This window comes from Leptopilina heterotoma, unplaced genomic scaffold (assembly GCF_015476425.1).
Source record: "Leptopilina heterotoma isolate Lh14 unplaced genomic scaffold, ASM1547642v1 Lhet_350, whole genome shotgun sequence".
Taxonomy (NCBI): domain Eukaryota; kingdom Metazoa; phylum Arthropoda; class Insecta; order Hymenoptera; family Figitidae; genus Leptopilina; species Leptopilina heterotoma.
In genome coordinates, this window is record NW_025111032.1 from 637422 (window position 1) to 659946 (window position 22525).

General features: G+C 27.5%; 1 protein-coding gene across 3 annotated transcripts in view; it reads left to right on the forward strand.

The window, feature by feature from the left end:
* LOC122505215 (fat-like cadherin-related tumor suppressor homolog) overlaps positions 1 to 22525 on the forward strand; it is a 535247-nt gene that overhangs the window by 497094 nt on the left and 15628 nt on the right. For all 3 annotated transcript variants that reach the window (XM_043616706.1, XM_043616703.1, XM_043616704.1), the window contains exons 7-14: positions 2517 to 2672; positions 10242 to 10394; positions 10943 to 11156; positions 11444 to 12009; positions 13743 to 14737; positions 16657 to 17224; positions 19273 to 19444; positions 19713 to 19937. In XM_043616706.1, the coding sequence (XP_043472641.1) occupies positions 2517 to 2672; positions 10242 to 10394; positions 10943 to 11156; positions 11444 to 12009; positions 13743 to 14737; positions 16657 to 17224; positions 19273 to 19444; positions 19713 to 19937 (3049 nt within the window). The remainder of the gene's footprint in view (positions 1 to 2516; positions 2673 to 10241; positions 10395 to 10942; positions 11157 to 11443; positions 12010 to 13742; positions 14738 to 16656; positions 17225 to 19272; positions 19445 to 19712; positions 19938 to 22525) is intronic.

A 22525-nucleotide genomic window follows, 5' to 3' on the forward strand; every position in this document is an offset into this window, starting at 1 on the left:
AACGTAACAAAAATTGTCCACGCGGAAATTGTGTAAAATTTATCACACTTCCAATAGTTTTCTATATTATACTCAATTTCTTTCGGATTTATGAATTTTTTTCTCCTTCTTTTTAATTTTTTTTTTAGGGTTAAAAATTTAATTTTCTCAGACGCTGTTGAAAAAAAAGTAGATTTATTATACTTGAGGATAAAAAAAGAACAAAGAAGATTGAGGGGGGGGGTGGCGAGAATTCCGTACGATTTTCTCTATAGACTTTCGTACGTGAATATATTCGTCCAACAAACTGATAGAGAGCAAAATTTTGCGCACTGATGATTAAAACTTTCTGATAAAAAGTTTATCAAGCTCAAGTATTACACAAAACGTGAGTGTTCGTATGCGAACGCCGCCAGATTTAAGCTCTGATAATCTTAGCACGAAAACATTATATGCGATTAAGAGAAATCGCAAGGCGGCAAGTGAAAAATTTTTTTTTTTTTAATATGAAAAAAATTCGTCGATTTTATCTTCTTCAGACATAAATATTTCCAATTTTTTGTTTTCTTTATATTACCACAATTTTCTTATTAAAAGAAAAAATTTTTTTCCTTACAATTTTCAGTAAAAAATATTAACAAAACTTTTCTATTTGTAAATAATCATCTTGTCATTCGTTTAATTTCAAAAAGAGTCTACTTTATTTTTTACCACGTCTACAAATTTTCAAATTTACTACTTTTTTTTAGCCAACATAGGCGGAGCATTAAAAATGTGGGCGTGGCATAAGAAAGTAGGCGGTGCTTGAGTAACGCCTACTTTCTTATGCCACGCCCACAAATTTTTATCAAAATATTACATTACACGATTCAAAATTGCCATACACTAAAGAAAAGAGGCGTGGAATTAACAAAAATAGGCGGAGCATTAAAAATGTGGGCGTGGCATAAGAAAGTAGGCGGTGCTTGAGTTACGCCTACTTTCTTATGCCACGCCCACAAATTTTTATCAAAATACTACATTACACGATTCAAAATTGCTATACACTAAAGAAAAGAGGCGTGGAATTAACAAAAATAGGCGTAGCATTAAAAATGTGGGCGTGGCATAAGAATTTACGCGGTACTTAAGTACCGCCTACTTTTTTATGCCACGCCTACAATTTTTGTCCAAATACTACATTATAAGATTCAAAATTGTCATGTACTAAAGAAAAGAGGCGTGGAATTAACAAAAATAGGCGTGGTATAAAAAAGTGGGCGGTACTTAAAAGAACCGCCTACTTTCTTATGCCACACCAACCATTTTTATCCAATTACTACATTATAAAATTCAAAATTGTCATATACTAAAGAAAAGAGGCGGGGAATTAACAAAAAATAGGCGGAGCATATAAATTGTGGGCGTGACATAAAAAAGTAGGCGGTACTTAAGTACCGCCTACTTTTTATCCCACGCCCACAATTTTTATCCAAATACTACATTATATGGTTCGAAATTGTCACGTACTACAGAAAAGAGGCGTGGAATTAACAATAAATAGACGGAGCATTAAAATTGTGGGCGTGGCATAAAAAAGTAGTCGGTACTTAAGCACCGCCTACTTTCTTATGCTACGCGTGGAATAAATGGTCTTCGTTTACCCGCCTACTTCATTATCATTCCTAAATCCGTTCAATCCACGCCTTTTACTATTAAGTACCACCTACTTTCTAATGCCACGGCCTCATTTTTTATGCTCCGCCCATTTTTTTTATTTCCACATAAGAGGCGTGGACTAAAGAGATGTAGGCGTGGTTATAAAGTAGCCATGATCTTGAAAAGTAGGAGGTATTTAGTAGAAAGAGGCGTGGTCTTAAAAAGTGGGCGGTGCTTAACAGTACGGGGCGTGGTCTAAACGAAAGTTGGCGTAATATAATTGTAGGCGTGGTTATAAAAATTCAACCGTATTTAAAAGTAATGGACCTAAAATAAGTAAAATATACGGAAGGAAGTGTTTAAACAAAAAGTGGGCGGACTTTTAAAAAAAAGGTAGGCGTGGTTTAATTTTCGTTTTGGTATGAGAAAGAGTAGTACAGCAAGACGTGGCTTGAAAAAAGGGCGGAGTTTCAGTTAAGTAGGCGTGGTTTAGTTTCTACTAAAGTGGGCGGAGAATAAAAAAATAGCTTATTTTTAAAAAGTAGGCGTTGCCTAGTTTCGTTTTAAAGTAGGCGGAATTTAATAATGAAGGGCGTACAAGAAAGAGCGTTAAACAAAAAATAGGCGGAGTTTGAAATGAAAAAGCGTGAATTGAGTATCAATGGGCGGATAAATAAATAAAATAACGTATAATTTTTAAAAAAATGGTTAAAATACATGCTAACAAGTAATTAAATTAATAAACTTACTATTAAATAAAAATACTTTTTATACTTTTTCCAATTTTACGAAAATAAATAACATCATATTAAAGTAACTATAGTTAAAATTTTGTGAATTTAATTTTACTGTTTCCGAGAATATTTTCAATTTTCACCCAAAATGCATTGTATTTTTAGGTTTCAGTGAAAGACAATGGTAAACCACCGCTCTCATCAACGACTCGTGTTGTCGTCAAAGTTGAGGACGTAAATGACCACGGTCCTGAGTTCGAGCAGAAATTTTACATCGTTCAAATTCCAGCATCGCAAGACATTGACAAACCGCTATTCCAGGTGAGATTCCTATACATATTGAATTTCTTTTATTTAATTTAGTTTTACAAGTGTAAGAAATTTTTATCTTTATAAAATATTTATAATAATAGTAACGACAGGACCGATGTATATAAAATAATTATTTCTTAAATTTTTGAAAAGCTTTTTTTAAATTTTATGCAAATAATTATTTTCTAATTTTATTTTATGTCCCGTTACTAATATTAAAACTACTTATTCGAAATTTGAATTAGTGATAATTTTTTTAATATAAAAAATAATTATGATAATTTATAATTATAATTAGTTATAATTTATAATTATAATTAGTTATAATTTATCATTATAATTAAAAATTACTATGAATATTAAAAAATTGATTAGAAAAAAATAAATTCATCAGGTGTAGAAACTTTTAGTTTTTGAAATAAAAAATGTTTCTTACTTTGAACATAAATGGGCGTGGCTTCGTTACTAAGGGCGGAGCTTCTATAAAATAGGCGTCACAAATAGAAAAGTAGGCGGAGTTGTCTTAATAATTATCAGTTGACCACTTCGAGGACAACAAATATTGAACCGAAATTTTAATAATAGGCGTGGTTTGAAAATGGGGCGGAAATTTTTAGGAGTCTCGAAAAAAGTGGGCGGGGCTTATTGTATATAGAAATAAGTGGGCGTGGTCAAATAAATATTGGGCGGAGTTTAAAATGAGAAAGTCACTTACAAATTAACTAATTTAACTTGTAACTTATATAATTAATTAACTAATTAATTAATAACTAATTAATTATTAACAAATTTATAATATTAAATTCAATTATTTCAATTAATTCGTTTACTAATTAACATCACTAATTCAAATTTCAAGCAAGTATGAAAGTAATTTTTATAATTTCAAATGCACAATTTTTTTTTTGAATGTGGAATGTGTGAGAGAAGAAATGTTAGGAAAAAAGATTATTTTTAACATAATTGAAAATAGGGTAAATATGGTAACAAAATATTGTAAAAATGTAGTTTTATAAAAAATTTCCCTGTAATATTAACCTTGTTTTTAGTTGAAAGTGAAAGCGCTTTTTTTTGACAGTCAAAAAAAGGAATGTATTGAAAATCCTCCCCTATTGAGTATTATAATTTGAGACTGAAATTTAAGACCAAAAAAAAAATGTTGTTCACCTTGTTGGGTAGATTAATATTGTTCCAATGTTTCAAGCACTTTGAAGCACTTTGGGATTGTTACACGTAATCAATTTTTGCACTTTCGTTACTTGAAAATACACCCTTTCACATATTTCCCACTTTGTATAAAATAAAAACAAATTTCATTTATCACTTTTCTGTAAATATCAATTTCTAATGCACAAAAAACATAGTTTTTTTATTTTTTTTAAAATTGTAAATTTTGTAAAATCGTTCAAACCTTTTTCTTTAAATACTTGTTTTTATTGTAAAAATTGTTATTTGCTTGAAAATCATTTTCTTTTAAATTTTTATTCTACTGGAAAATTTTGGTAATATTTTATTAATTAAAGACTATAAAGTCGGTTATGAATTTAAAATTTTACCATTTTTTTCCTGTTAACTTACACAAAGTGACAATTAAAAATAAAATAAAAAAAATTTTTTTAATGTAACTTTTACTTGAACGAGGAAAAATCGCGCGTGTTTTGAATTTAAATACAAAGTGCCTCAACTAGATTACGCTTATGTAGATTAAATTCCCCTTCCAGTTTTGATAACTACCCCCCTTTCATTTGCTTTTTCTTTAAAAAAATAGGAAAAAAAGCTTATCCCTAGTGGTAAAATATCGGCGAATCTTTTTAATATTTTATATTACGTTATTGAATTTGAATAATAAAAATTTGTTCAATAACAAAAATATTTTTTAATAACAAAATTTTAATATTTTTAATTAAAAAGTTAATGTTTTTCAAATTACTAAATTATTATTTATTGCATTTAAATTTACAATAAAGTAAATAAAAATTTAGATTAAAATTTAAAAATTCATTAAATATACCTTTTTTTCAGAAAAATTCAAAAAAGGTTTAAACATTTTTCGTGTTTCAGAATATTTTATATATATACAATTTTTTTCTCCTCTCCTTTTATCCAATATTTTATCACTGCTTTTTCACGAGATCGTTTCGATAGTGTTATCTCATTGTAAGACAAACTACGCGCGAGACACACAAAAACCATCTGCAGGGAAAAGAAAAAAAAAAAAAAAGAAAAAGTGAAAAGAAGAATGTGATAAAAGTCGTCCTATCTCTCTTTCTCTCTGGTTTCTCGACAGAAATCGAAGAACCGCTCGCGGGAGTATGACCTGTCGATCGATACGTTACTCGAGAATGGGACTTGGGAGACTTTTAGCCCCGACAGCCTGACAGGCGATCGTTTCTTCAGGGTAAGATTCCAATGGCACGCAAAAAAAAATTTAAAAAAAAAAAAAAAACTTCCTCACATGCAGCTGAATATTTTCACGTGATATGTAAAATTTTTTGACGGGATAAATTATTTTCAATAATAGACTCAGCAGATTTTGTGATCGATAAAATATTCCATCTTCCGTTCTTTAAAATATTTTTTTTTTCATTTCACTTTGTTGCATGTTATCAAAAAAAAAAAAATTTTAATTTTAATAAAATTAGAATATTGAGGAAAAATTTTAAATCGACAGTTAATTTTCGATCTTATTGGATGGAAATTAATATATTTTTGGTATTTGTAGAATAATAGCGAAATTAATAAAAAAAATGGGCGTGGCTTTCATAAAGTAGGAGGAAACTGTTGATATTTATGAAAGTAGGCGTGGATTAGTTACAAAAAGGCAGTGTCTTAAAAAAGAGGGCGTTATTTAATAAAAAGTAGGCGTGGCTTAGTTACAAAAAGGCTGTGTCTTAAAAAAGAGGGCGTTATTTAATAAAAGTAGGCGTGGCTTAGATATAAAAGGCATTGTCTTAAAAAGGGCGTTACTTAATAAAAGTAGGCGTGGCTTAGTTACAAAAGGCAGTGTCTATAAAAAAAGAGGGCGGAGTATAAAATAATAAAGAGTAGACGTGACTAATTTTTAAAGAGACAATGTCCTCAAAAAGTAGGCGTTACTTAATAAAAGTAGGCGTGGCTTAGTTATAAAAGGCATTGTTTTAAAAAAGAGGGCGTTACTTAATAAAAGTAGGCGTGGCTTAGTTATAAAAGGCATTGTCTTAAAAAAGGACGTTACTTAATAAAAGTAGGCGTGGCTTAGTTACAAAAAGGCAGTGTCTTAAAAAAGAGGGCGTTACTTAATAAAAGTAGGCGTGGCTTAGATATAAAAGGCATTGTCTTAAAAAGGGCGTTACTTAATAAAAGTAGGCGTGGCTTAGTTACAAAAGGCAGTGTCTATAAAAAAAGAGGGCGGAGTATAAAATAATAAAAAGTAGACGTGACTAATTTTTAATGAGACAATGTCCTCAAAAAGTGGGCGTTACTTAATAAAAGTAGGCGTCGCTTAGTTATAAAAGGCATTGTCTTAAAGAAGAGGGCGTTACTTAATAAAAGTAGGCGTGGCTTAGTTATAAAAGGCATTGTCTTTAAAAAGAGAGCGTTACTTAATAAAAGTGGGCGTGGCCTATCAATGTAGGCGTGGTTTATTTATAAAGAGGCAGACTCTCCAAAATGTCTAATTATAATTATTGTAAATATAATTAATTATTAAAAGCATAAAAAATATTACAATTATTAAACAAAAAAATGAGTATTTAAAATATTTTCATAGGTTTGTGTGAAAAAAATTGGTATACAAAAAATGTTTTAAAATAATTGTTTAATAATTATGTAAAATCGTAAAAATTGTAAAATTGCTGATAGTAAAAAAGTTGTTTTAATTATCATGTTTGGAGTTAGGGTTTATTGTAATAATAATAAAAAGTTTTACTATTGTTTGAGAATATAACTATTTGATAAATTTTTTAATAATAATTACTTTTGTATAGCCAACTTTTTTTTAAATTCTCTTCCTCAATTTATAAATTCTCAAACCACACTCTACAATATGACGTTAAAAAGTTGGAATTCCCATTTTCTATAATAATCTTGCAATTTCGTCGAGTTTCATTATAATGTTTTAATAGTAACTCATTAAACTTGTATAATAACAGTAGGATATTAATTCCAACATTTAGCGGTCCGCATAGTGAAGTATGTGTTACGTTAATTATTTAAAAAAAGAAATATTCAAATCTTTAATGAAAAAAAAAAATTTTTTTTAAATCACAAAATTTGCTGAGGGGAAAATGATTTAAACATTTTTTTTCTATCTCTGCGAATGCATATACATATAATTAATTATATAATGGCTGGCTTTGCGTCGGAAATCTAATTTTCATAAAAGAATGGTATATTAGTGATGTATATTTCATTCTTTTTTTGCATTTATTATTTTTATGTATATATATATGTGTGTCTTTTTAAAATTACAAGTAAACGAAATAGTGGACTATTATACTTTTCAAACAAAAACTTTTCTCGTATTCATTATCATTTTTATATAATATATAACGTTTATCATATAGAGTACATCTCGTTAATTCTAATATATAATATACACGCAAGGTGTCTTCACTACATTTCATTTTCCATTTCTCTTATCAAACATACAATACAAACTCAGTCATCAACATTGGCGTAGCCAGAATAAATTTTTAAAAAATGAATTTTTAACTTTTTTTTCTTTTACCATTGCGATGAATACGATAATAAAAATTATGACGATTAAAAATAATATTGAAATAAATCACGTTACATTAAATTTTTATATTATTAAATTATAAAATTTCTGTCCAATGACTAAAGCGGATAGTAAATTGGTATTTCTCATAAGGTCGACAGTCGCTCAGCAACTAAGCGACTTTCGGCCTTACGAAAAATGCGATTTTCTACTTGTTTACTTTATACAGGATAATATTATTATAATAATTATAATCATTGTAAAAATGTATTTATATGTAATATATAATTTACATGATTATATTTATATAATACGTAGATTTAAATACTTTTAAAAAAATTTTAATAAATTTTTTTTTTTTTTTTTTTTTTGACGTGTGGAAAATTTGGTTACGCCTGTGTCTGACTTAGTGAAAAATAGTTGCATACAAGTGCAACATCTCATCGTCTATGTGTTGTATGTATATAATATAAATGTATGTATGTATGTATACTTGAATGTTGCCTGAGAATGCTCCATTTTCCCCATTAATAATTACTCTCCTCACCACAATACAGAATCGAGCGAGTATGTACATTGATGTACAAGGATAACCACAACATAATTTAACACTCTATTTCATAAGGAGCTTCCTCTGGTTTTAATATTACTAGAAATTTCAACTTTCAGTTCCCTTTCTAACTTTCATCATCATCATTTTTTTTTTTTTTACTTTATTTTCTGTCTCTAATTTTTTCTTTCTTTTTTTCTTTATTCTTTTACTTTTTTTTATCCAATTTTACTTTTTTTATTTTATTTCATCCTTTTTATTTTTTTTTCTATTTTCTTTTACACTTTACTTAAATTTTCTTTTTACTTTATTTAAAACTTTTTTTCTTCTATATTACTTTTTATTTTTTTCTTTTCATTCTTTTTCTTCATTTTTTATTTTATGTTTCAAAAATCAGTATATTTTTCATATCCCATGTGCTAATTAATTAAACGGTTAGAAAAAAATTTTGTCGATATAAATTTAAAAAAAAATAATTTTTTTTTTTAAATTGTTATTGCCTATGACAAAATTTAAAAAACACTGCATCGTGTATAACATGAATCAATGTGGCGCATGAAATCTTGAGAATGCAAAAGCTTAGAATGTGCATTATGTGACCAAAAAAATAGCCTTTACGACAAACAAAAACAAAACAATTATATTTTTGGATATTATATAAATTTTTTTATTTTTAATATTTTTTTTTAATATTTTCAAAATAATGATTCTCTTCTTTCAGTGAAAGGTAATTTTGTATATTTAATTTATTTACTAGGAGTTCTTTTTTCTATCATCATTTATACATATTGTGCTGGAAAATATTGAATTTCGACAAAAATTTTTTATTTAAAGTTAAAAATTATTTTTTAACTAAATATTCATAATGTTTTTAAAGGAAAACATTCATAATTTTTTATATTTTTAATTTAAATTTTAATATTAATACTAAGTAGTGATAATAATAATAAAAATAATAATAATAATAATAATAATAATAATAATAATAATAATAATAATAATATAACAATGAAACTTGAGTTACTAAATTTATTTTAATTAAACTTTCTACACTATATAATTAAACTTGTCAATGGCAATATTTCGTTTAATATGAAAATTCAAAATTGAACAGAAAATTTTCAGTGAAATTAAAAATTAAAATTTTTTAATGAAGAGTAAAAAATATGTTTTAAATTAAAAATAAAAAATAGAAATTTTTATCTCAATTTTACATATAAAAATTAAAATATATAATTTATAACAAGTTTTTTTACTTAATTACAACTTTTATAATTTTTTGCTATTAAACACTTTTCAATTGCATTTATTAATTTATTAAAATGAGAAATTTAATATATTCATTACAACTTAATATTATTTAATATTTTATTAAATATTTTTTTTCAAAATTCATATTTATGGAAAAGAATTTTCAAACACTGCAACTTATCCAATTTTAATATTCATTATATTTACTTTATATATAAATAAAACAATAAATTTAGAAATATGAAAGATAATTCAATTTTTATTTCAATAATTATATTAATAATAATTTAATAAAAAATTGTAGATATTTTTATGAAGGATAATTTCTTTTTTTAAGTGTAAAAAGAAAAATATTATTTCTCTTGATATTGAAAAAGAAGATTATTTGAGGAAAAAGAAAAAAAAATTGTGTATAAATTTTTTTTTTGAATGAGGCAAAAAAAAAGTTAATTTTAGGCTCGATTTACCTTGATATATGTGACCAATAAAAATAAATTGCGGAGCGTCTGACAAAAATCTCTTTTATCTACTCTGGAATGCAAAAGGTCAAGCTGGCAGTAGATAAAGGCGAATTCGGTCAGACATGCACTGGAAATACATTTTTCAGTGAAACATTTCAAATTTGTTCAGACACTCAGTAGAGAAAGTTTGTCTTGCTCAGACAAGTAGTAGTTTAACTCAAGGTCCAGTCAGACAAGCAGTAGATAAGCCAAATATGTTCAGACTCTCCCACTCTTTCTCGCTCTCTTTCGTCACAATTGATTTCTTTATTTTATAACAAATCAAAATATTATTACTATTATTATTATTATTATTATTATTATTATTATTATTATTATTATTAAACTATTACTAGTATTATTATTACTATTACTACAATTACTATTAATAATATTATTATTTTTTTTACTATTATTACTATCATAAATATTATAATTATTTAAATTCATATAATTATTATTATCGACATTTAATTTTTAATATTTTTTCGTAATTTTTAAAAATAAATATTAATAATATAGAAAAATGATGAACATTGAAAGGAATAAAATAAAAATAAATTTCTTTTCAAATTTAGGTGCTTGCCTGTGATAAAGATGTTGGAGACAATGGACGAATTCAGTACAGCATTAAAAGTGGAAAGGGAAAAGGAAAATTCAAAATTCACCCCTCGACAGGAATGGTTTATTCTCAACGTGGTTTCGAGGCTGGTCAAGAATACGAAATGCTTGTATGAAATATTTTATTTAAACGATTTTTGAGATATAATTTTTTTCTCTTTTTATTAGACACATAATTTTTGTTTTCATTTTATTTAAAATTCTTATATATTCATATGATTCATTTTTTTAAATCTTTTATTACTTTTAAAATTAAGATATGTTAATATTATAAAATGATTTCTTCTCAAATTTATTTTAATATTTTTTTTCAATTTTAACATTAATTTTAACTTCAATTTCAATTTTAATTTTTAATTTAACATTAATTTCAATTTTAACAATGATTTTAATTTTAACTTTTATTTCAATTTTAATTTCAATTTAAGTTTCAATATAAGTTCCAATTTCAATTTTAACATAACGTTATTTCCGAGGTTATTTCATTGTAACAATATTTTTTAATAATTTTTAAAAATTATTTTTTTCTTTATTTTTAACTTCATTTTATATTTATGTTGCGTTGAATATTACATTTTATATAACATTAGATCATTTCGATATAATAATTATAAATAAATCAATAAATTTAAAAAAATAAAAAAATTTGTCTTTAAAGATACGAGCCGCAGATTTCGGGGAACCACAAAGAAGTCATCAAACTCGAGTATCAGTTCAAGTCGTTGAATTACCGACCGAGTCGGAAAACCCGCCAATTTTCAAAACAACCAATCAGACTGTTAAAATTACCGAAAGTGATAAAGTGGGATTCCTAGTTGCACTGGTGCAAGCGACAGACAAAGACGGTGACACTTTGTGGTACGACATAATTGGTGAGTGAAATTTTTATTTACTAAAATTAAAATACGAAAAATAAATAAAATAAATAAATAAAAAAAAGTAAATAACAAAAATAACAAAATAAACAAACTGAAAAAATAAATAAAATAAACAAAAATAAATAATAGGTAAATAATGAATAAATAAAATAATAAGAAAAAATAGAAATAAAAAAAGTAGATAAAAATAAAAACACGTATAAAAAAATTAAAACAAAAAATTAAAATACATTTTCTGAGACGAAATTGTAAGAAAAATAAATTTAAAAAATTCCCAACAGATGGCGACAGCAAAGACGAATTCTTCATTGGCAGAGACAATGGAAATGTCCTTCTGGCAAAGCAATTAGATTGGGAAACAAAAAACTTTTACAATTTAACAATTAGCGTAACCGACGGTATTCATCAAGCATACACGCAATTATTTGTCACCGTTATTGACATCAATGATCATAGACCTGAATTTAGTGAGAGTATTTATCGTGTGGAAATTTCGGAAAATGTGGAAAAAGGCGAAACAGTATTACAATTACACGCGACAGATGAGGACGAGGATAAAAAGGTCTTCTACAGTCTTCATTCAGCTCAAAATCAAGCGTCACTGGAAATCTTTCATGTCGATTCATTAACCGAAACAATAACCCTAAAGGAATCATTGGACCGTGAAACAATTGAAGAACACATTTTAACTGTAATGGTGAAAGATCAAGGAACGCCGGCAAAGAGAAATTACGCCCGTGTTATTGTCACTGTACACGATCATAATGATCATGCACCGGAATTTACGAGCGAAATTATTCAGGGTAAAATTTATGAAACTTCAGCAGTTGGCAGCACTGTGGTTCAGGTAAATTATGAATTTTATTATTTTTATTATAATTGAATTCTGAATCTAAAATGGATGCATGTTTGACGCGAACCCTTAAAAAGTGTTCCTCACACCCAAGAGATGAGAAAATGACAAAAACTTCCAGAAGAATGTTCATTTTTCGGAAAATATCGAACCTGGTGCATGAAATTATTTTTTTGTTATTTCTACCACTGACGGACTGTTTTTAAGCCCTTTTGACTCTAAAATAACCATTACACCTAAAAAGTTCTATTAAATTTTAAGGAAATAGGTAAATTAAATGTGTATATGTATTAAAGTTTGGCGGGAACCCTTAAAATATGTTCCTTATACCCTAAAGCTAGGAAATTGACAAAAACTCCCAGAAGAAAGTTTGTCCTTTACAAAATATTGAACCTAGTGCACGCGTAAGGAAAAATTCATTTTTTACCGTTTTCTCACTTTTTGATTATAACAATCGGCAAGAACCCAAAAAATTCGCATAAATACGCAAAATTTCTACATTTTATTAAAAAACCTTTGTAGTTCTGGTGCAATGATAAATAAATTTCTGGTTTGACGCGAACCCTTTAAAAGTGTCCCTAGCTATTCAAAGATGTAGAATTCACAAAAACTTCCAGGAGAATATTCTTTCTTTTCAAAATATCAAACCTAGTGCAAGTGTAATGAAATGTCCATTTTTTAACGTTCTTTCCCTTTTTGATTATAGCAAACAAAAAAAATACAAAAAATTTGCATAAATGCGACGAATATTTACATTTTTTTAATCAACTGAAGTTTTAGACCTGGTATAATGACAAATATTTATCGTGTTTGACGCGAACCCTACAGTCGTGTTTCTGGTCCTCTTAAAATTTCAAATTCCCAAAAACATCCAGGAGAATATTCTTCTTTTTCAAAATATCAAACCTAGTGCACGTGTAAAGAAATATCCATTTTTATACGTTTTATCACTTTTCGTATATAAGGACAGTATAAATACAAAAATTTTGCCTAAATATGACGAATTTTTACATTTTTATAAAAATCAGAACTTCTAGACCTGGTGCAAAGACAAATAATCTGCAAGTTTGACGTGAACCCTGCAGAAGTGTTCCTAACACTCTAAATATCACAAATTCACAAAAACTTCCAGGAGAATATTCTTCCTTTTCAAAATATCAAACCTAGTGCAAGTGTAAAGACATTTCCATTTCCTAACGTTCTATCACTTTTACACTATAAAAAACATCAAAAATATTAAAATTTTAACTAAATAGGATTAATTTCTACGTTTTTAAAATCATCAAAACTTCTAGACCTGCTGCAAAGACAAATAATCTGCAAGTTTGACGTGAACCCTACAGAAGTGTTCCTAACACTCTAAAAATCACAAGTTTACAAAAACTTCCAGGAGAATACTCTTCCTTTTCAAAATATCGAACCTAGTGCACGTGTAAAGAAATATTAGTTTTTCAACGTTTCATCACTTTTTGAGTGTAAGGAACAGTAATACAATAAAAATTTAATCTAAATAGGACGAATTTCTACGTTTTTATAATAACCAGAACTTGTAAACCTGGTGCAAGGACAAATCAACTGCAAGTTTGACGCAAACCCCCAAAAAATGTTCCCAATGCCCTAGAGATGGCAAATACCCAAAAACTTCCAGGAGAATACTCTTCCTTAAAAAAATATCGCACCTAGTGCAAAAATAAAAAAAAATTAATTTTTCTCAATCTTTTTGACAGGTTTACGCCATCGACAAAGATCGTGGTAAAAATGCACGTATCACATACTCAATAACATCAGGAAATGTTGGCAATGTTTTCAGCATCGATTCCAATCTGGGAATAATACGAGTAGCACGAGAATTAGATTTAAGCACATCCTCAGAATACATTCTTCTTGTGAAGGCAACGGATCACGGTACACCAGCTCTATCAAATTCAGTTCCTGTTCATGTAATGATAACAATGGCCGACAATGCTCCCCCGAGATTCCTGCAGAAGGAACTCGCTGCCGAGATTTACGAGAACCAACAAATTGGCACGTACGTGAAACACGTCGAGGCAAGAAGTACCTCATCCCTCATGTTTGAAATCATGCGTGGAAATCGAGACAGTACATTCTTTGTGAATCCAAGCACTGGCGTTATCACAACAAAAAATATTCTCGATTATGAGAAAACGAAATTCTACAATTTAACACTCTTGGCAACAAATATGGCCGGTGCAACTGCAATGTGTAATGTTATTGTCCACGTTCTGGACAAGAACGATAATCCACCTCATTTCCTGCAGGCTGTTTATATTGGCGAAATCAGTGAAGGCGCCATCATTGGATCATTAGTTTTGACAAATGGAAGTACGCCATTGGTTATTAAAGCGGAAGACGCCGACTCGGAACTTAATGCTCTTCTCAATTACGATATTGTTGAGGATGTACCGAGGAAATTTTTCCACATCGATTCGAGTACTGGAGCCATTAGGACAGTTATGGTATTGGATCATGAAACAATGCCGGAATTTTCATTTCATGTCAAGGTCTCGGATTTGGGAAAACCGAAATTATCATCGGAAACGACGGCTAAAGTTGTTATCACTGTGACTGATGTTAATGATTGTCCACCCAAGTTCTTGAAAAATGAGTACAATACGACGGTTCTTTTGCCGACTTACAAGAATGTTGCGGTTATTACAGTGAGGGCGAACGATCCCGACAGCACTGAAGGAACTCCTCTAAGGTAAGGAATTCACTATTTTTTCATAAGCTATAAAAATTCTTCCTTTTCTTCAGCGATACACTATTTTTTATCGACCTAATAACGATTTATATTGAAAAAGAAATTTAATGTTCGAAAATAATTACACCGTTTGACGGGAACCCTGTAGAACTTTTCTTTGAACCGTAATAGATAGATTCGAAAAATAAATTCCAGGAGAAAAGTCATATCTTGCGAAATATTGAACCTAGTGCACAAAAAACGAAATTTTACTTATTCGACTTACGAACTTGTGCTAAAACTCTCTAATGCCAAAAAACACCAAATTTCCCGTTTTAGATTTGTAACATTCGACTTTTAGCTTCTAATTTCAATTTAAAAAGATTTCATCAAACTTTTCTTAACGGAGATTGACGGGAAACACAAAAACCTTTTCCCAGAATCCGAATAATAAGGAATTACTGAAAAATTCCTGTGGAAAATTCGTATATTGAAAAATATTATACCTAGTGCATGAATCACTCTTATTTGCTTATTCGTTTTTCGAAATGATAGAAAAACCATCTGTGGCTGCAAAAGATGAAATTCCCTCTTTACAAATCTTAAAATCGATTCTTAGGTTTTATTTCCTATTTAGTAGGTTTTTCTTAAAATTTTCAACAGAAGTTTGACGGGAACCTTAAAGACCTTTTTCTTAAACCTCAAGAATAAGAAATCCACAAAAACTTCCTGTGGAATATTCATATCTTGAGAAATATTGAATCTAGTGCACAGAATGCAAAATTTTACTTATTCGACCAACTAGTGAAAATAGAAACAATTTATGACAACAAATCATAAAAATGGATACTGTTGGTTGAAAAATTCAACTTTTTAAGATGTTTTTTCTTCTTTTTACAAGATTTTTATTCAAATTCCCAACGAAGTTTGACGGGAACCCTATAAACCTTTTCCCTGGATCTTAATAATGAGAAATCTCTAAAAACTTCCTGTGGAATATTAATACCTTGAGAAATATTGAACCTGGTGCACGGAAAACTAAATTTTACTTATTAGGTTTGTGTATTGAAAAAGAAACAATTTGTGGCAAAAATTATAAAATTTACATCTTTACAATTGCAAAATTTAACATTTTAAAACGTATTGTCGACTCTTTACAAGATTTTTATTAAAATTTCTAACAAAGTTTGACGGGAACTCCAAAAACCTTTTCCTTAGAACTCAGTAATAAAATATCTACAAAAACTTCCTGTGGAATATTCATACCTTGAGAAATATTAAACCTAGTGCACAGAAAAATAAATTTTACTTTTTAGGTTTGTGTATTGCAAAATAAACAATTTGTGACAAAAATTATAAAATTTACATCTTCACAATTGCAAAATTGAACATTTTAAAACGTATTGTCGACTTTTTACAAGATTTTTATTAAAATTTCTAACGAAGTTTGACGGGAACCGTAAAAACCTTTTCCTTGCACCTCAGTAATGAGAAATCAACTAAAACTTCCTGTAGAATATTTATACTTTTAAAAATATTGAACCTGGTGCAAAAAAATAAAATGTTGTTTATACGTAGTGTGACAATACAGTATGGCTTCTTTTTGTAACAAACAGTAAAATTTCTATTTTTCTTTCACAAAAAGTACATTTTTTTCGATATTTCCTGTTATTATCATTGTTCTCATAAAAATACTCTGCGTAGTTTGACGGGAACCCCAAAAACCTCTTTTTCGAAATTCAGTAATGCGGAATCAACAAAAACTTCCAGGAGAATGTCTAATTTAACAAAGATATTGAACCTAGTGCACGAGTTGAGAAAAAATTTTAAAACGTCTTTTTATCAAAAGTGTATTTATTTTCAACAGTATTTTAAGGTTATTTGGTTAAAAATTTACAATTTTATTAAATACAAAACAAAAATCAATTTCTAATTTCCAGATACGACATCATTGACGGAAATCATGGACAATCGTTTGAAATCGATTCCCATTCGGGTGTGATAACAGTTCACGATCCAGAGAATTTAAAGAAACGCTATCTTCTACACGTGAGAGTTTCCGATGGAAAATATTCGAGTGTAACGCAAGTGAATGTAATCGTTGAAAAATCCGAGAATTCTGGTCTTGTTTTTGAGAAAGAAATTTATGAGGGTGTCATTTTTGAGAATACAACAAAAATAACGACAGTCAAAATTGTCAATGTTTTGGGTAGTGATTTACATGAACATGTGCTCTATAGTATTCTAAATCCCACCGATATGTTCGTGATTGGTTCAACGTCGGGTGCTATCAAGACAACGGGAAAAAGATTTGACAGAGAAGTTCGTGACAATTATGAACTTATTATTGAAGCAAAAAGTCAAATGGATAAAAGAAAACCCAGAGTTGCTCACGCTATTGTTAATGTGACAATTCTCGATATCAACGATAATTGTCCGATGTTTGTCAATCTTCCTTATTATGCTGTTGTTTCTGTTGATGCACAAAAGGGAGACGTCATTACAAAGGTAAGAGTATTATCAGTATTTTATTGAGAATAAGTGATGACAAAATTGGCTCAGTTTGACGCGAACCCTATAGTTGTATTCCTAGTGTCCCAGAGATGTCAAATTTTGAAAAACTTCCAGAAGAATGATTTTCTTTTTAAAAATATCGAACCTGGTGCGTTTGAAAAAAAATTCCGTTCTTTAATGTTTTATCACTTTCTAATTGTAAGAGACAGTGAAAGTACACGACCCATGCTTAAATATTGAATATTTATACCATTTTTTTAAAGATCTATTATTTCTATAGCTAGTGCTAGGACAAATACGCTGCGAGTTCAACGCGAACCCTACAGAAGTATTCCTAGTACCTTGTAGTTGATAAATTCACAAAAACTTCCAGAAGAATATTCTTTTTTTCCAAAATATCGAACCTAGTGCACATGTAAAGAAATTACCATTTTTATCACTTTTTGATTATAACAAGCGGCAAAAATACAAAATCCTTGCCTCAATACGACAAATTACTACATTTTTTTAATCAACCGAAGTTTTAGACCTGGTGCAATAACAATTATTTATCGTGTTTAACGCGAACCCCACAGAAGGGTTCCTGGTCCTCTTGAATTGACGAATTTTGAAAAACTTTCAGGAGAATACTTTTCCTTTCAAAAATATCGCTCCTAGTGCAAAAAGAACAATTTCTTTTTCAATCCTTTTTTTCATTCTTTTATCACCCACTTAACTATTGCAAACGGTAAAAATATAAAATCATCTTCAAAATACGACAAATTTCATCAATTTCAGAATTTCTAGACCTGGTGAAATGACAAATATTTTTGGAGTTTGACGCGAACCCTAAAAATGTATTCTTTACACCCTAAAGACAAGAAATATAAAAAAACTTCCAGAAGAAAGGTGTTTCTTTTATAAATATCGAACCTAGAGCATAAATTAATTTTTTTTCCTTTTCAAATGTTTTGTCACTTATTTTAGTTTGTAATACTATTTATATTTACAATGGTAATTGTACAAACCACCGCTTGCATCTGAAAACTAGTTTTTGTTAATTAACTATTTCCAGACCTGGTGTAATGACAAATATTTCTCTAGTTTGACGCGAGCCCTAAAAAAGTGTTCCTAATACTCTAAAGATGACAAATTTTCAAAAACTTCCAGGAGAATACTTTCCCTTACCAAAATATTGAACCTAGTGCACGTGTTAAGAAATGTCAATTTTTTTAACGTTTTCTCCCTTTTTGCTTATAAAAAACAGAAAAAATATTAAAATTCTACCTAAATGCGACAAATTTCTTCACATTTTTTATTCAACCGAATTTGTAGACCTGGTGCAATGATAAATAAATCGTGAGTTTGACGCGAACCCCACAGAAGTGTTCCGAATACTCTAAAGATGACAAATTTCCAAAAACTTCCAGGAGAATATTCTTTTTTTTCAAAATATCGAACCTAGTGCTCGTGTAAAGAAATGTTCATTTTTTAACGTTTTCACACTTTTTGATTATAACAAACTGATAAAATACTAAAAATTTGCATAAATACGACAAATTTCTAAATTTTCTTTAATTAACCGTATTTGTAGACCTGGTGCAATGACAATTATTTATCGAGTTTGACGCGAACCCCACAGAAGTGTTCCCAATACTCTAAAGATTCCAAATTTCCAAAAACTTCCAGGAGAATATTCTTTTTTTTCAAAATATCGAGCCTAGTGCTCGTATAAAGAAATGTTCATTTTTTAACGTTTTCTTACTTTTTGATTATAACAAACAGAAAAAATACCAAAAATTTGCCTAAATGCGACAAATTTCTACATTTTTCAATTATCCGAATTTGTAGACCTGGTGCAATGACAATTATTTATCGAGTTTGACGCGAACCCCACAGAAGTGTTCCCAATACTCTAAAGATTCAAAATTTCCAAAAACTTCCAGAAGAATACTCTTCCTTTCAAAAATATCAAACCTAGTGCAAGATTCAAAAATTTTACATATTTGATAAAAAACTACTTTTGCTTCGATTTTTCGGTTTCTAATAATGTTTCTATTTAGGTGCATGCCGTTGACATGGATAGCGGCGACAATGGAGAAGTTCGTTACGAATTGAAGAAAGGACACGGAGAATTATTCAAAGTCTGTCGAAAAACTGGAGAAATATCTCTGAAACAAAATTTGGAGGGTCATAATCGGGAATATCAGTTGATGATTGCTGCTTATGACGGTGGTAGGAAATTTTATTCTCTTATTATTTATGATCGAAGAACTTTTTTTGAAATATTTAAAAAAAAATCTTTTTCATTTTTAAAAAAATATTTAAATATATTTATTTCTTTTTTTTATTTATTTCTGTTTTTATTTATTTTTTTATTTATTTCTTTTTTCATTTATTTCTTTTTTTATTTATTTATTTATTTATAAGAAAATTTTTTATTTATATTTGAAATGAACCGAAAAATACTTGTTTATCAGACAGAAACGAAATAATTTTTCAGGTTCAACGCCTTGCTCAATCGAAGTGCCTGTTAATGTTAAAGTAATCGATCGCTCGATGCCAATCTTCGACAAACAATTTTATACCGACAATGTTCTCGAAAGTATCGAACTCCATTCTCCATTAACACTGTCAATTCAAGCAGAATCGCCTTTGAATCGAAAATTGATTTATAGCATCACGAAAGGAAATGACTTTGAGGAATTCGCTTTGGACTTCAATACCGGTGAGTTTTCACTTTTTTCTCTTATTTAATTATATATATATTTATATTATTTATACAATTGATATAATTATATATGCGTATGTGATAAATATTTCCATTAATAATAATATTCTAAAGAACAAGGTTAAAATTTAACGTATCAAAGCTTTATTAAATTAATCATATTACGATGGTGGTGAGGAATTGCTGCTCTTAATATTTTATTAGAAACTTTCTAAAAACTTTTGCAATTATATAACTTGTGTTTAAAAAAATGTTGAAATAATTTTTTTTACTATTTTCTGATTGTGAGTAATTTTTATATTTTTGGGTATTTTTCTTATTTTTTTCTAGAATTTTTTCATATTTTTCGTATTTTTCGTATTTTTTTGTAATTTACCAAAAAGCAAATAAATCTTTTGTACTTTTTTGTATATTTTTTATTTCTTAATTTACTTATTTTTGCGGTCTAAAATAGAAAAAATTAATCCCGGACATTATATGACAAAAAAAGAAGAAAAAAATTTCATTGAATATTTGGAGAGAATATTTCAAATATTTTTGATTTTTTGAAATATTTTTTCAACTAACGGTTAATTGAAGAAAAATTTAAGGAGCGATCTAAAATTTACAGTGAATCATCAGTGAAACCTAAGGTTTGATTCAAGAGAAAAAAAACCAAAAAATCTCAAATAGTTTTCGAGTTATTAAAAAAAATGTCCGGCAATGCTAAAATGAGGAAAAATTACATTTTTATTAATATCTCAGGAACACTTTGAGATTTTTCAAGTTTTTTGGTCTTAAATTAAAGCTAAGTTTCCAAGGATTATTTTGCCGTAAGTTTTAAACAGTTTTCTAAAATTTTCTCAATTTTGCAATTAATTGAATTTATATAACACGAGAAGCAAAAAATTGTTCTCTACTTATAATTTTCTTCCAAACTAATCAGAACAACTCTGAAATTTTTTTAAAATTTTTAACCACATCAAAAGTATTATAGAATTTTGTAAGATTTTCGATTTTAATTTCTAAATTTTCTTTTAGAATTTTTTTAATTTTCAAAAATTTAAACATTTAAAAAAAATTTTTTTCTTTAATTTTTTTATTTTAGTTTTAAAACTTTCTTTTGAGATGTTTTGAATTTTAAAAAAATTTAAACATTTTTACGAAATTAAAAATTTTAACAAACTTTAATACTTTTTTACAAATTAAATTAATTTTACAAATAAAAATTTTTAAAACCATAAAAAGGTTTACAAATTGACAGCTTTAATAAAAAATTTTCACAAATTTACTTTGAAATTTTTACAAAATTTCATTTTTATAAATTTTTACAAATGTAAAAGAGAAATTCTTTCTTTATTAAAAAATTTTTTTAAGATTTTAAAAATATTTAAAATGATTTTTTACCAATATTGGTATTTTTAATTTATTTATTTAATATAGACGGACGAATTATTGTTTATGGAAAATTTTATAAACTTTAAAATTTAAGGTAAAATTTACTTTTATTTTTTTAAATTAATAAAGTATTGTGTAAAATATAATTTTCATGAAATAAAGTTTAAAAATTTAATAAACGGTTATGTAATTGCAAATATTCTTATAAAAAATTTCGCAAAAAAAAATACCGGTTATGGGACTACCTGAATTTTTTCTTTTTCATGAGTAAAGTAGATTTACTGGTGACAGACTTAATTTTTAATCACCACCAGGTAACTCAAAGGATTTTATTCATTAACCCTCCGTTAGAATTTAATTATAAAAATTACACCATTTAAGAAAATAAAATAAAAAAACTGAAAATTTCAAAAACGATTTTATAGTTATACCCTTCTTTTCAAAAATAAATGTAAATTTTCATTTTTCAATTTTTTCTATTTTTTATTATTTTTTTTTACTATTTTTTTACTCTACTGTTTTCATCTCAATTTAAACCACTATCAACTTTAATGTCTTCCATAAATGTATATGTGCGTGTGAATTTATATATTGTAAATGTTTAATTGTACAAATTTTTTAATAACGTAGTTACGTTAATTTGTCATAACTGCTCGTTTCTGTTAAAAAAAAAAATTTATTTTCTTTTTCTTTTTTGTTTTGGCAACGACAAGCCACTGTAATTTTACATACAATTTCAAAAACATAAAATTGTGAACCATAAAAACCGACTAAAACTCCTTTGATTACCCAAACTCCAATAAAGTACTCAGACATGAAAATTTTATGGAAATTAAACTCAAAAAAAAAAAAATTGGTCTGTGTTTAAAAACAAAAGAAAAAGGAAAAAGATTTAAAAAATTTATTTACAAAACTATTAAAAAACAATTTTTTTAAAAACATTTTTTTTAAATTTATGAATGAACAAAATTTGTGACAAAATATAGAAGAATTTAAATTTAAATTTAAATTTGAACTATGGTATTTTCAATTTAAAGTTAAATTGCAGAAAATTTCTAAAAAAAATTTTAATTTAAATCTACATATTGAGTTAATAAATAGAAAATTAAAGAAATTTTTGAAAAAGATTTAAATTTTAAAAAAATAGTCAACTGAGAAAAAAAATTTTAATTAAAGTAAAAAATTATGGATTTGAAAAAATATTTAAA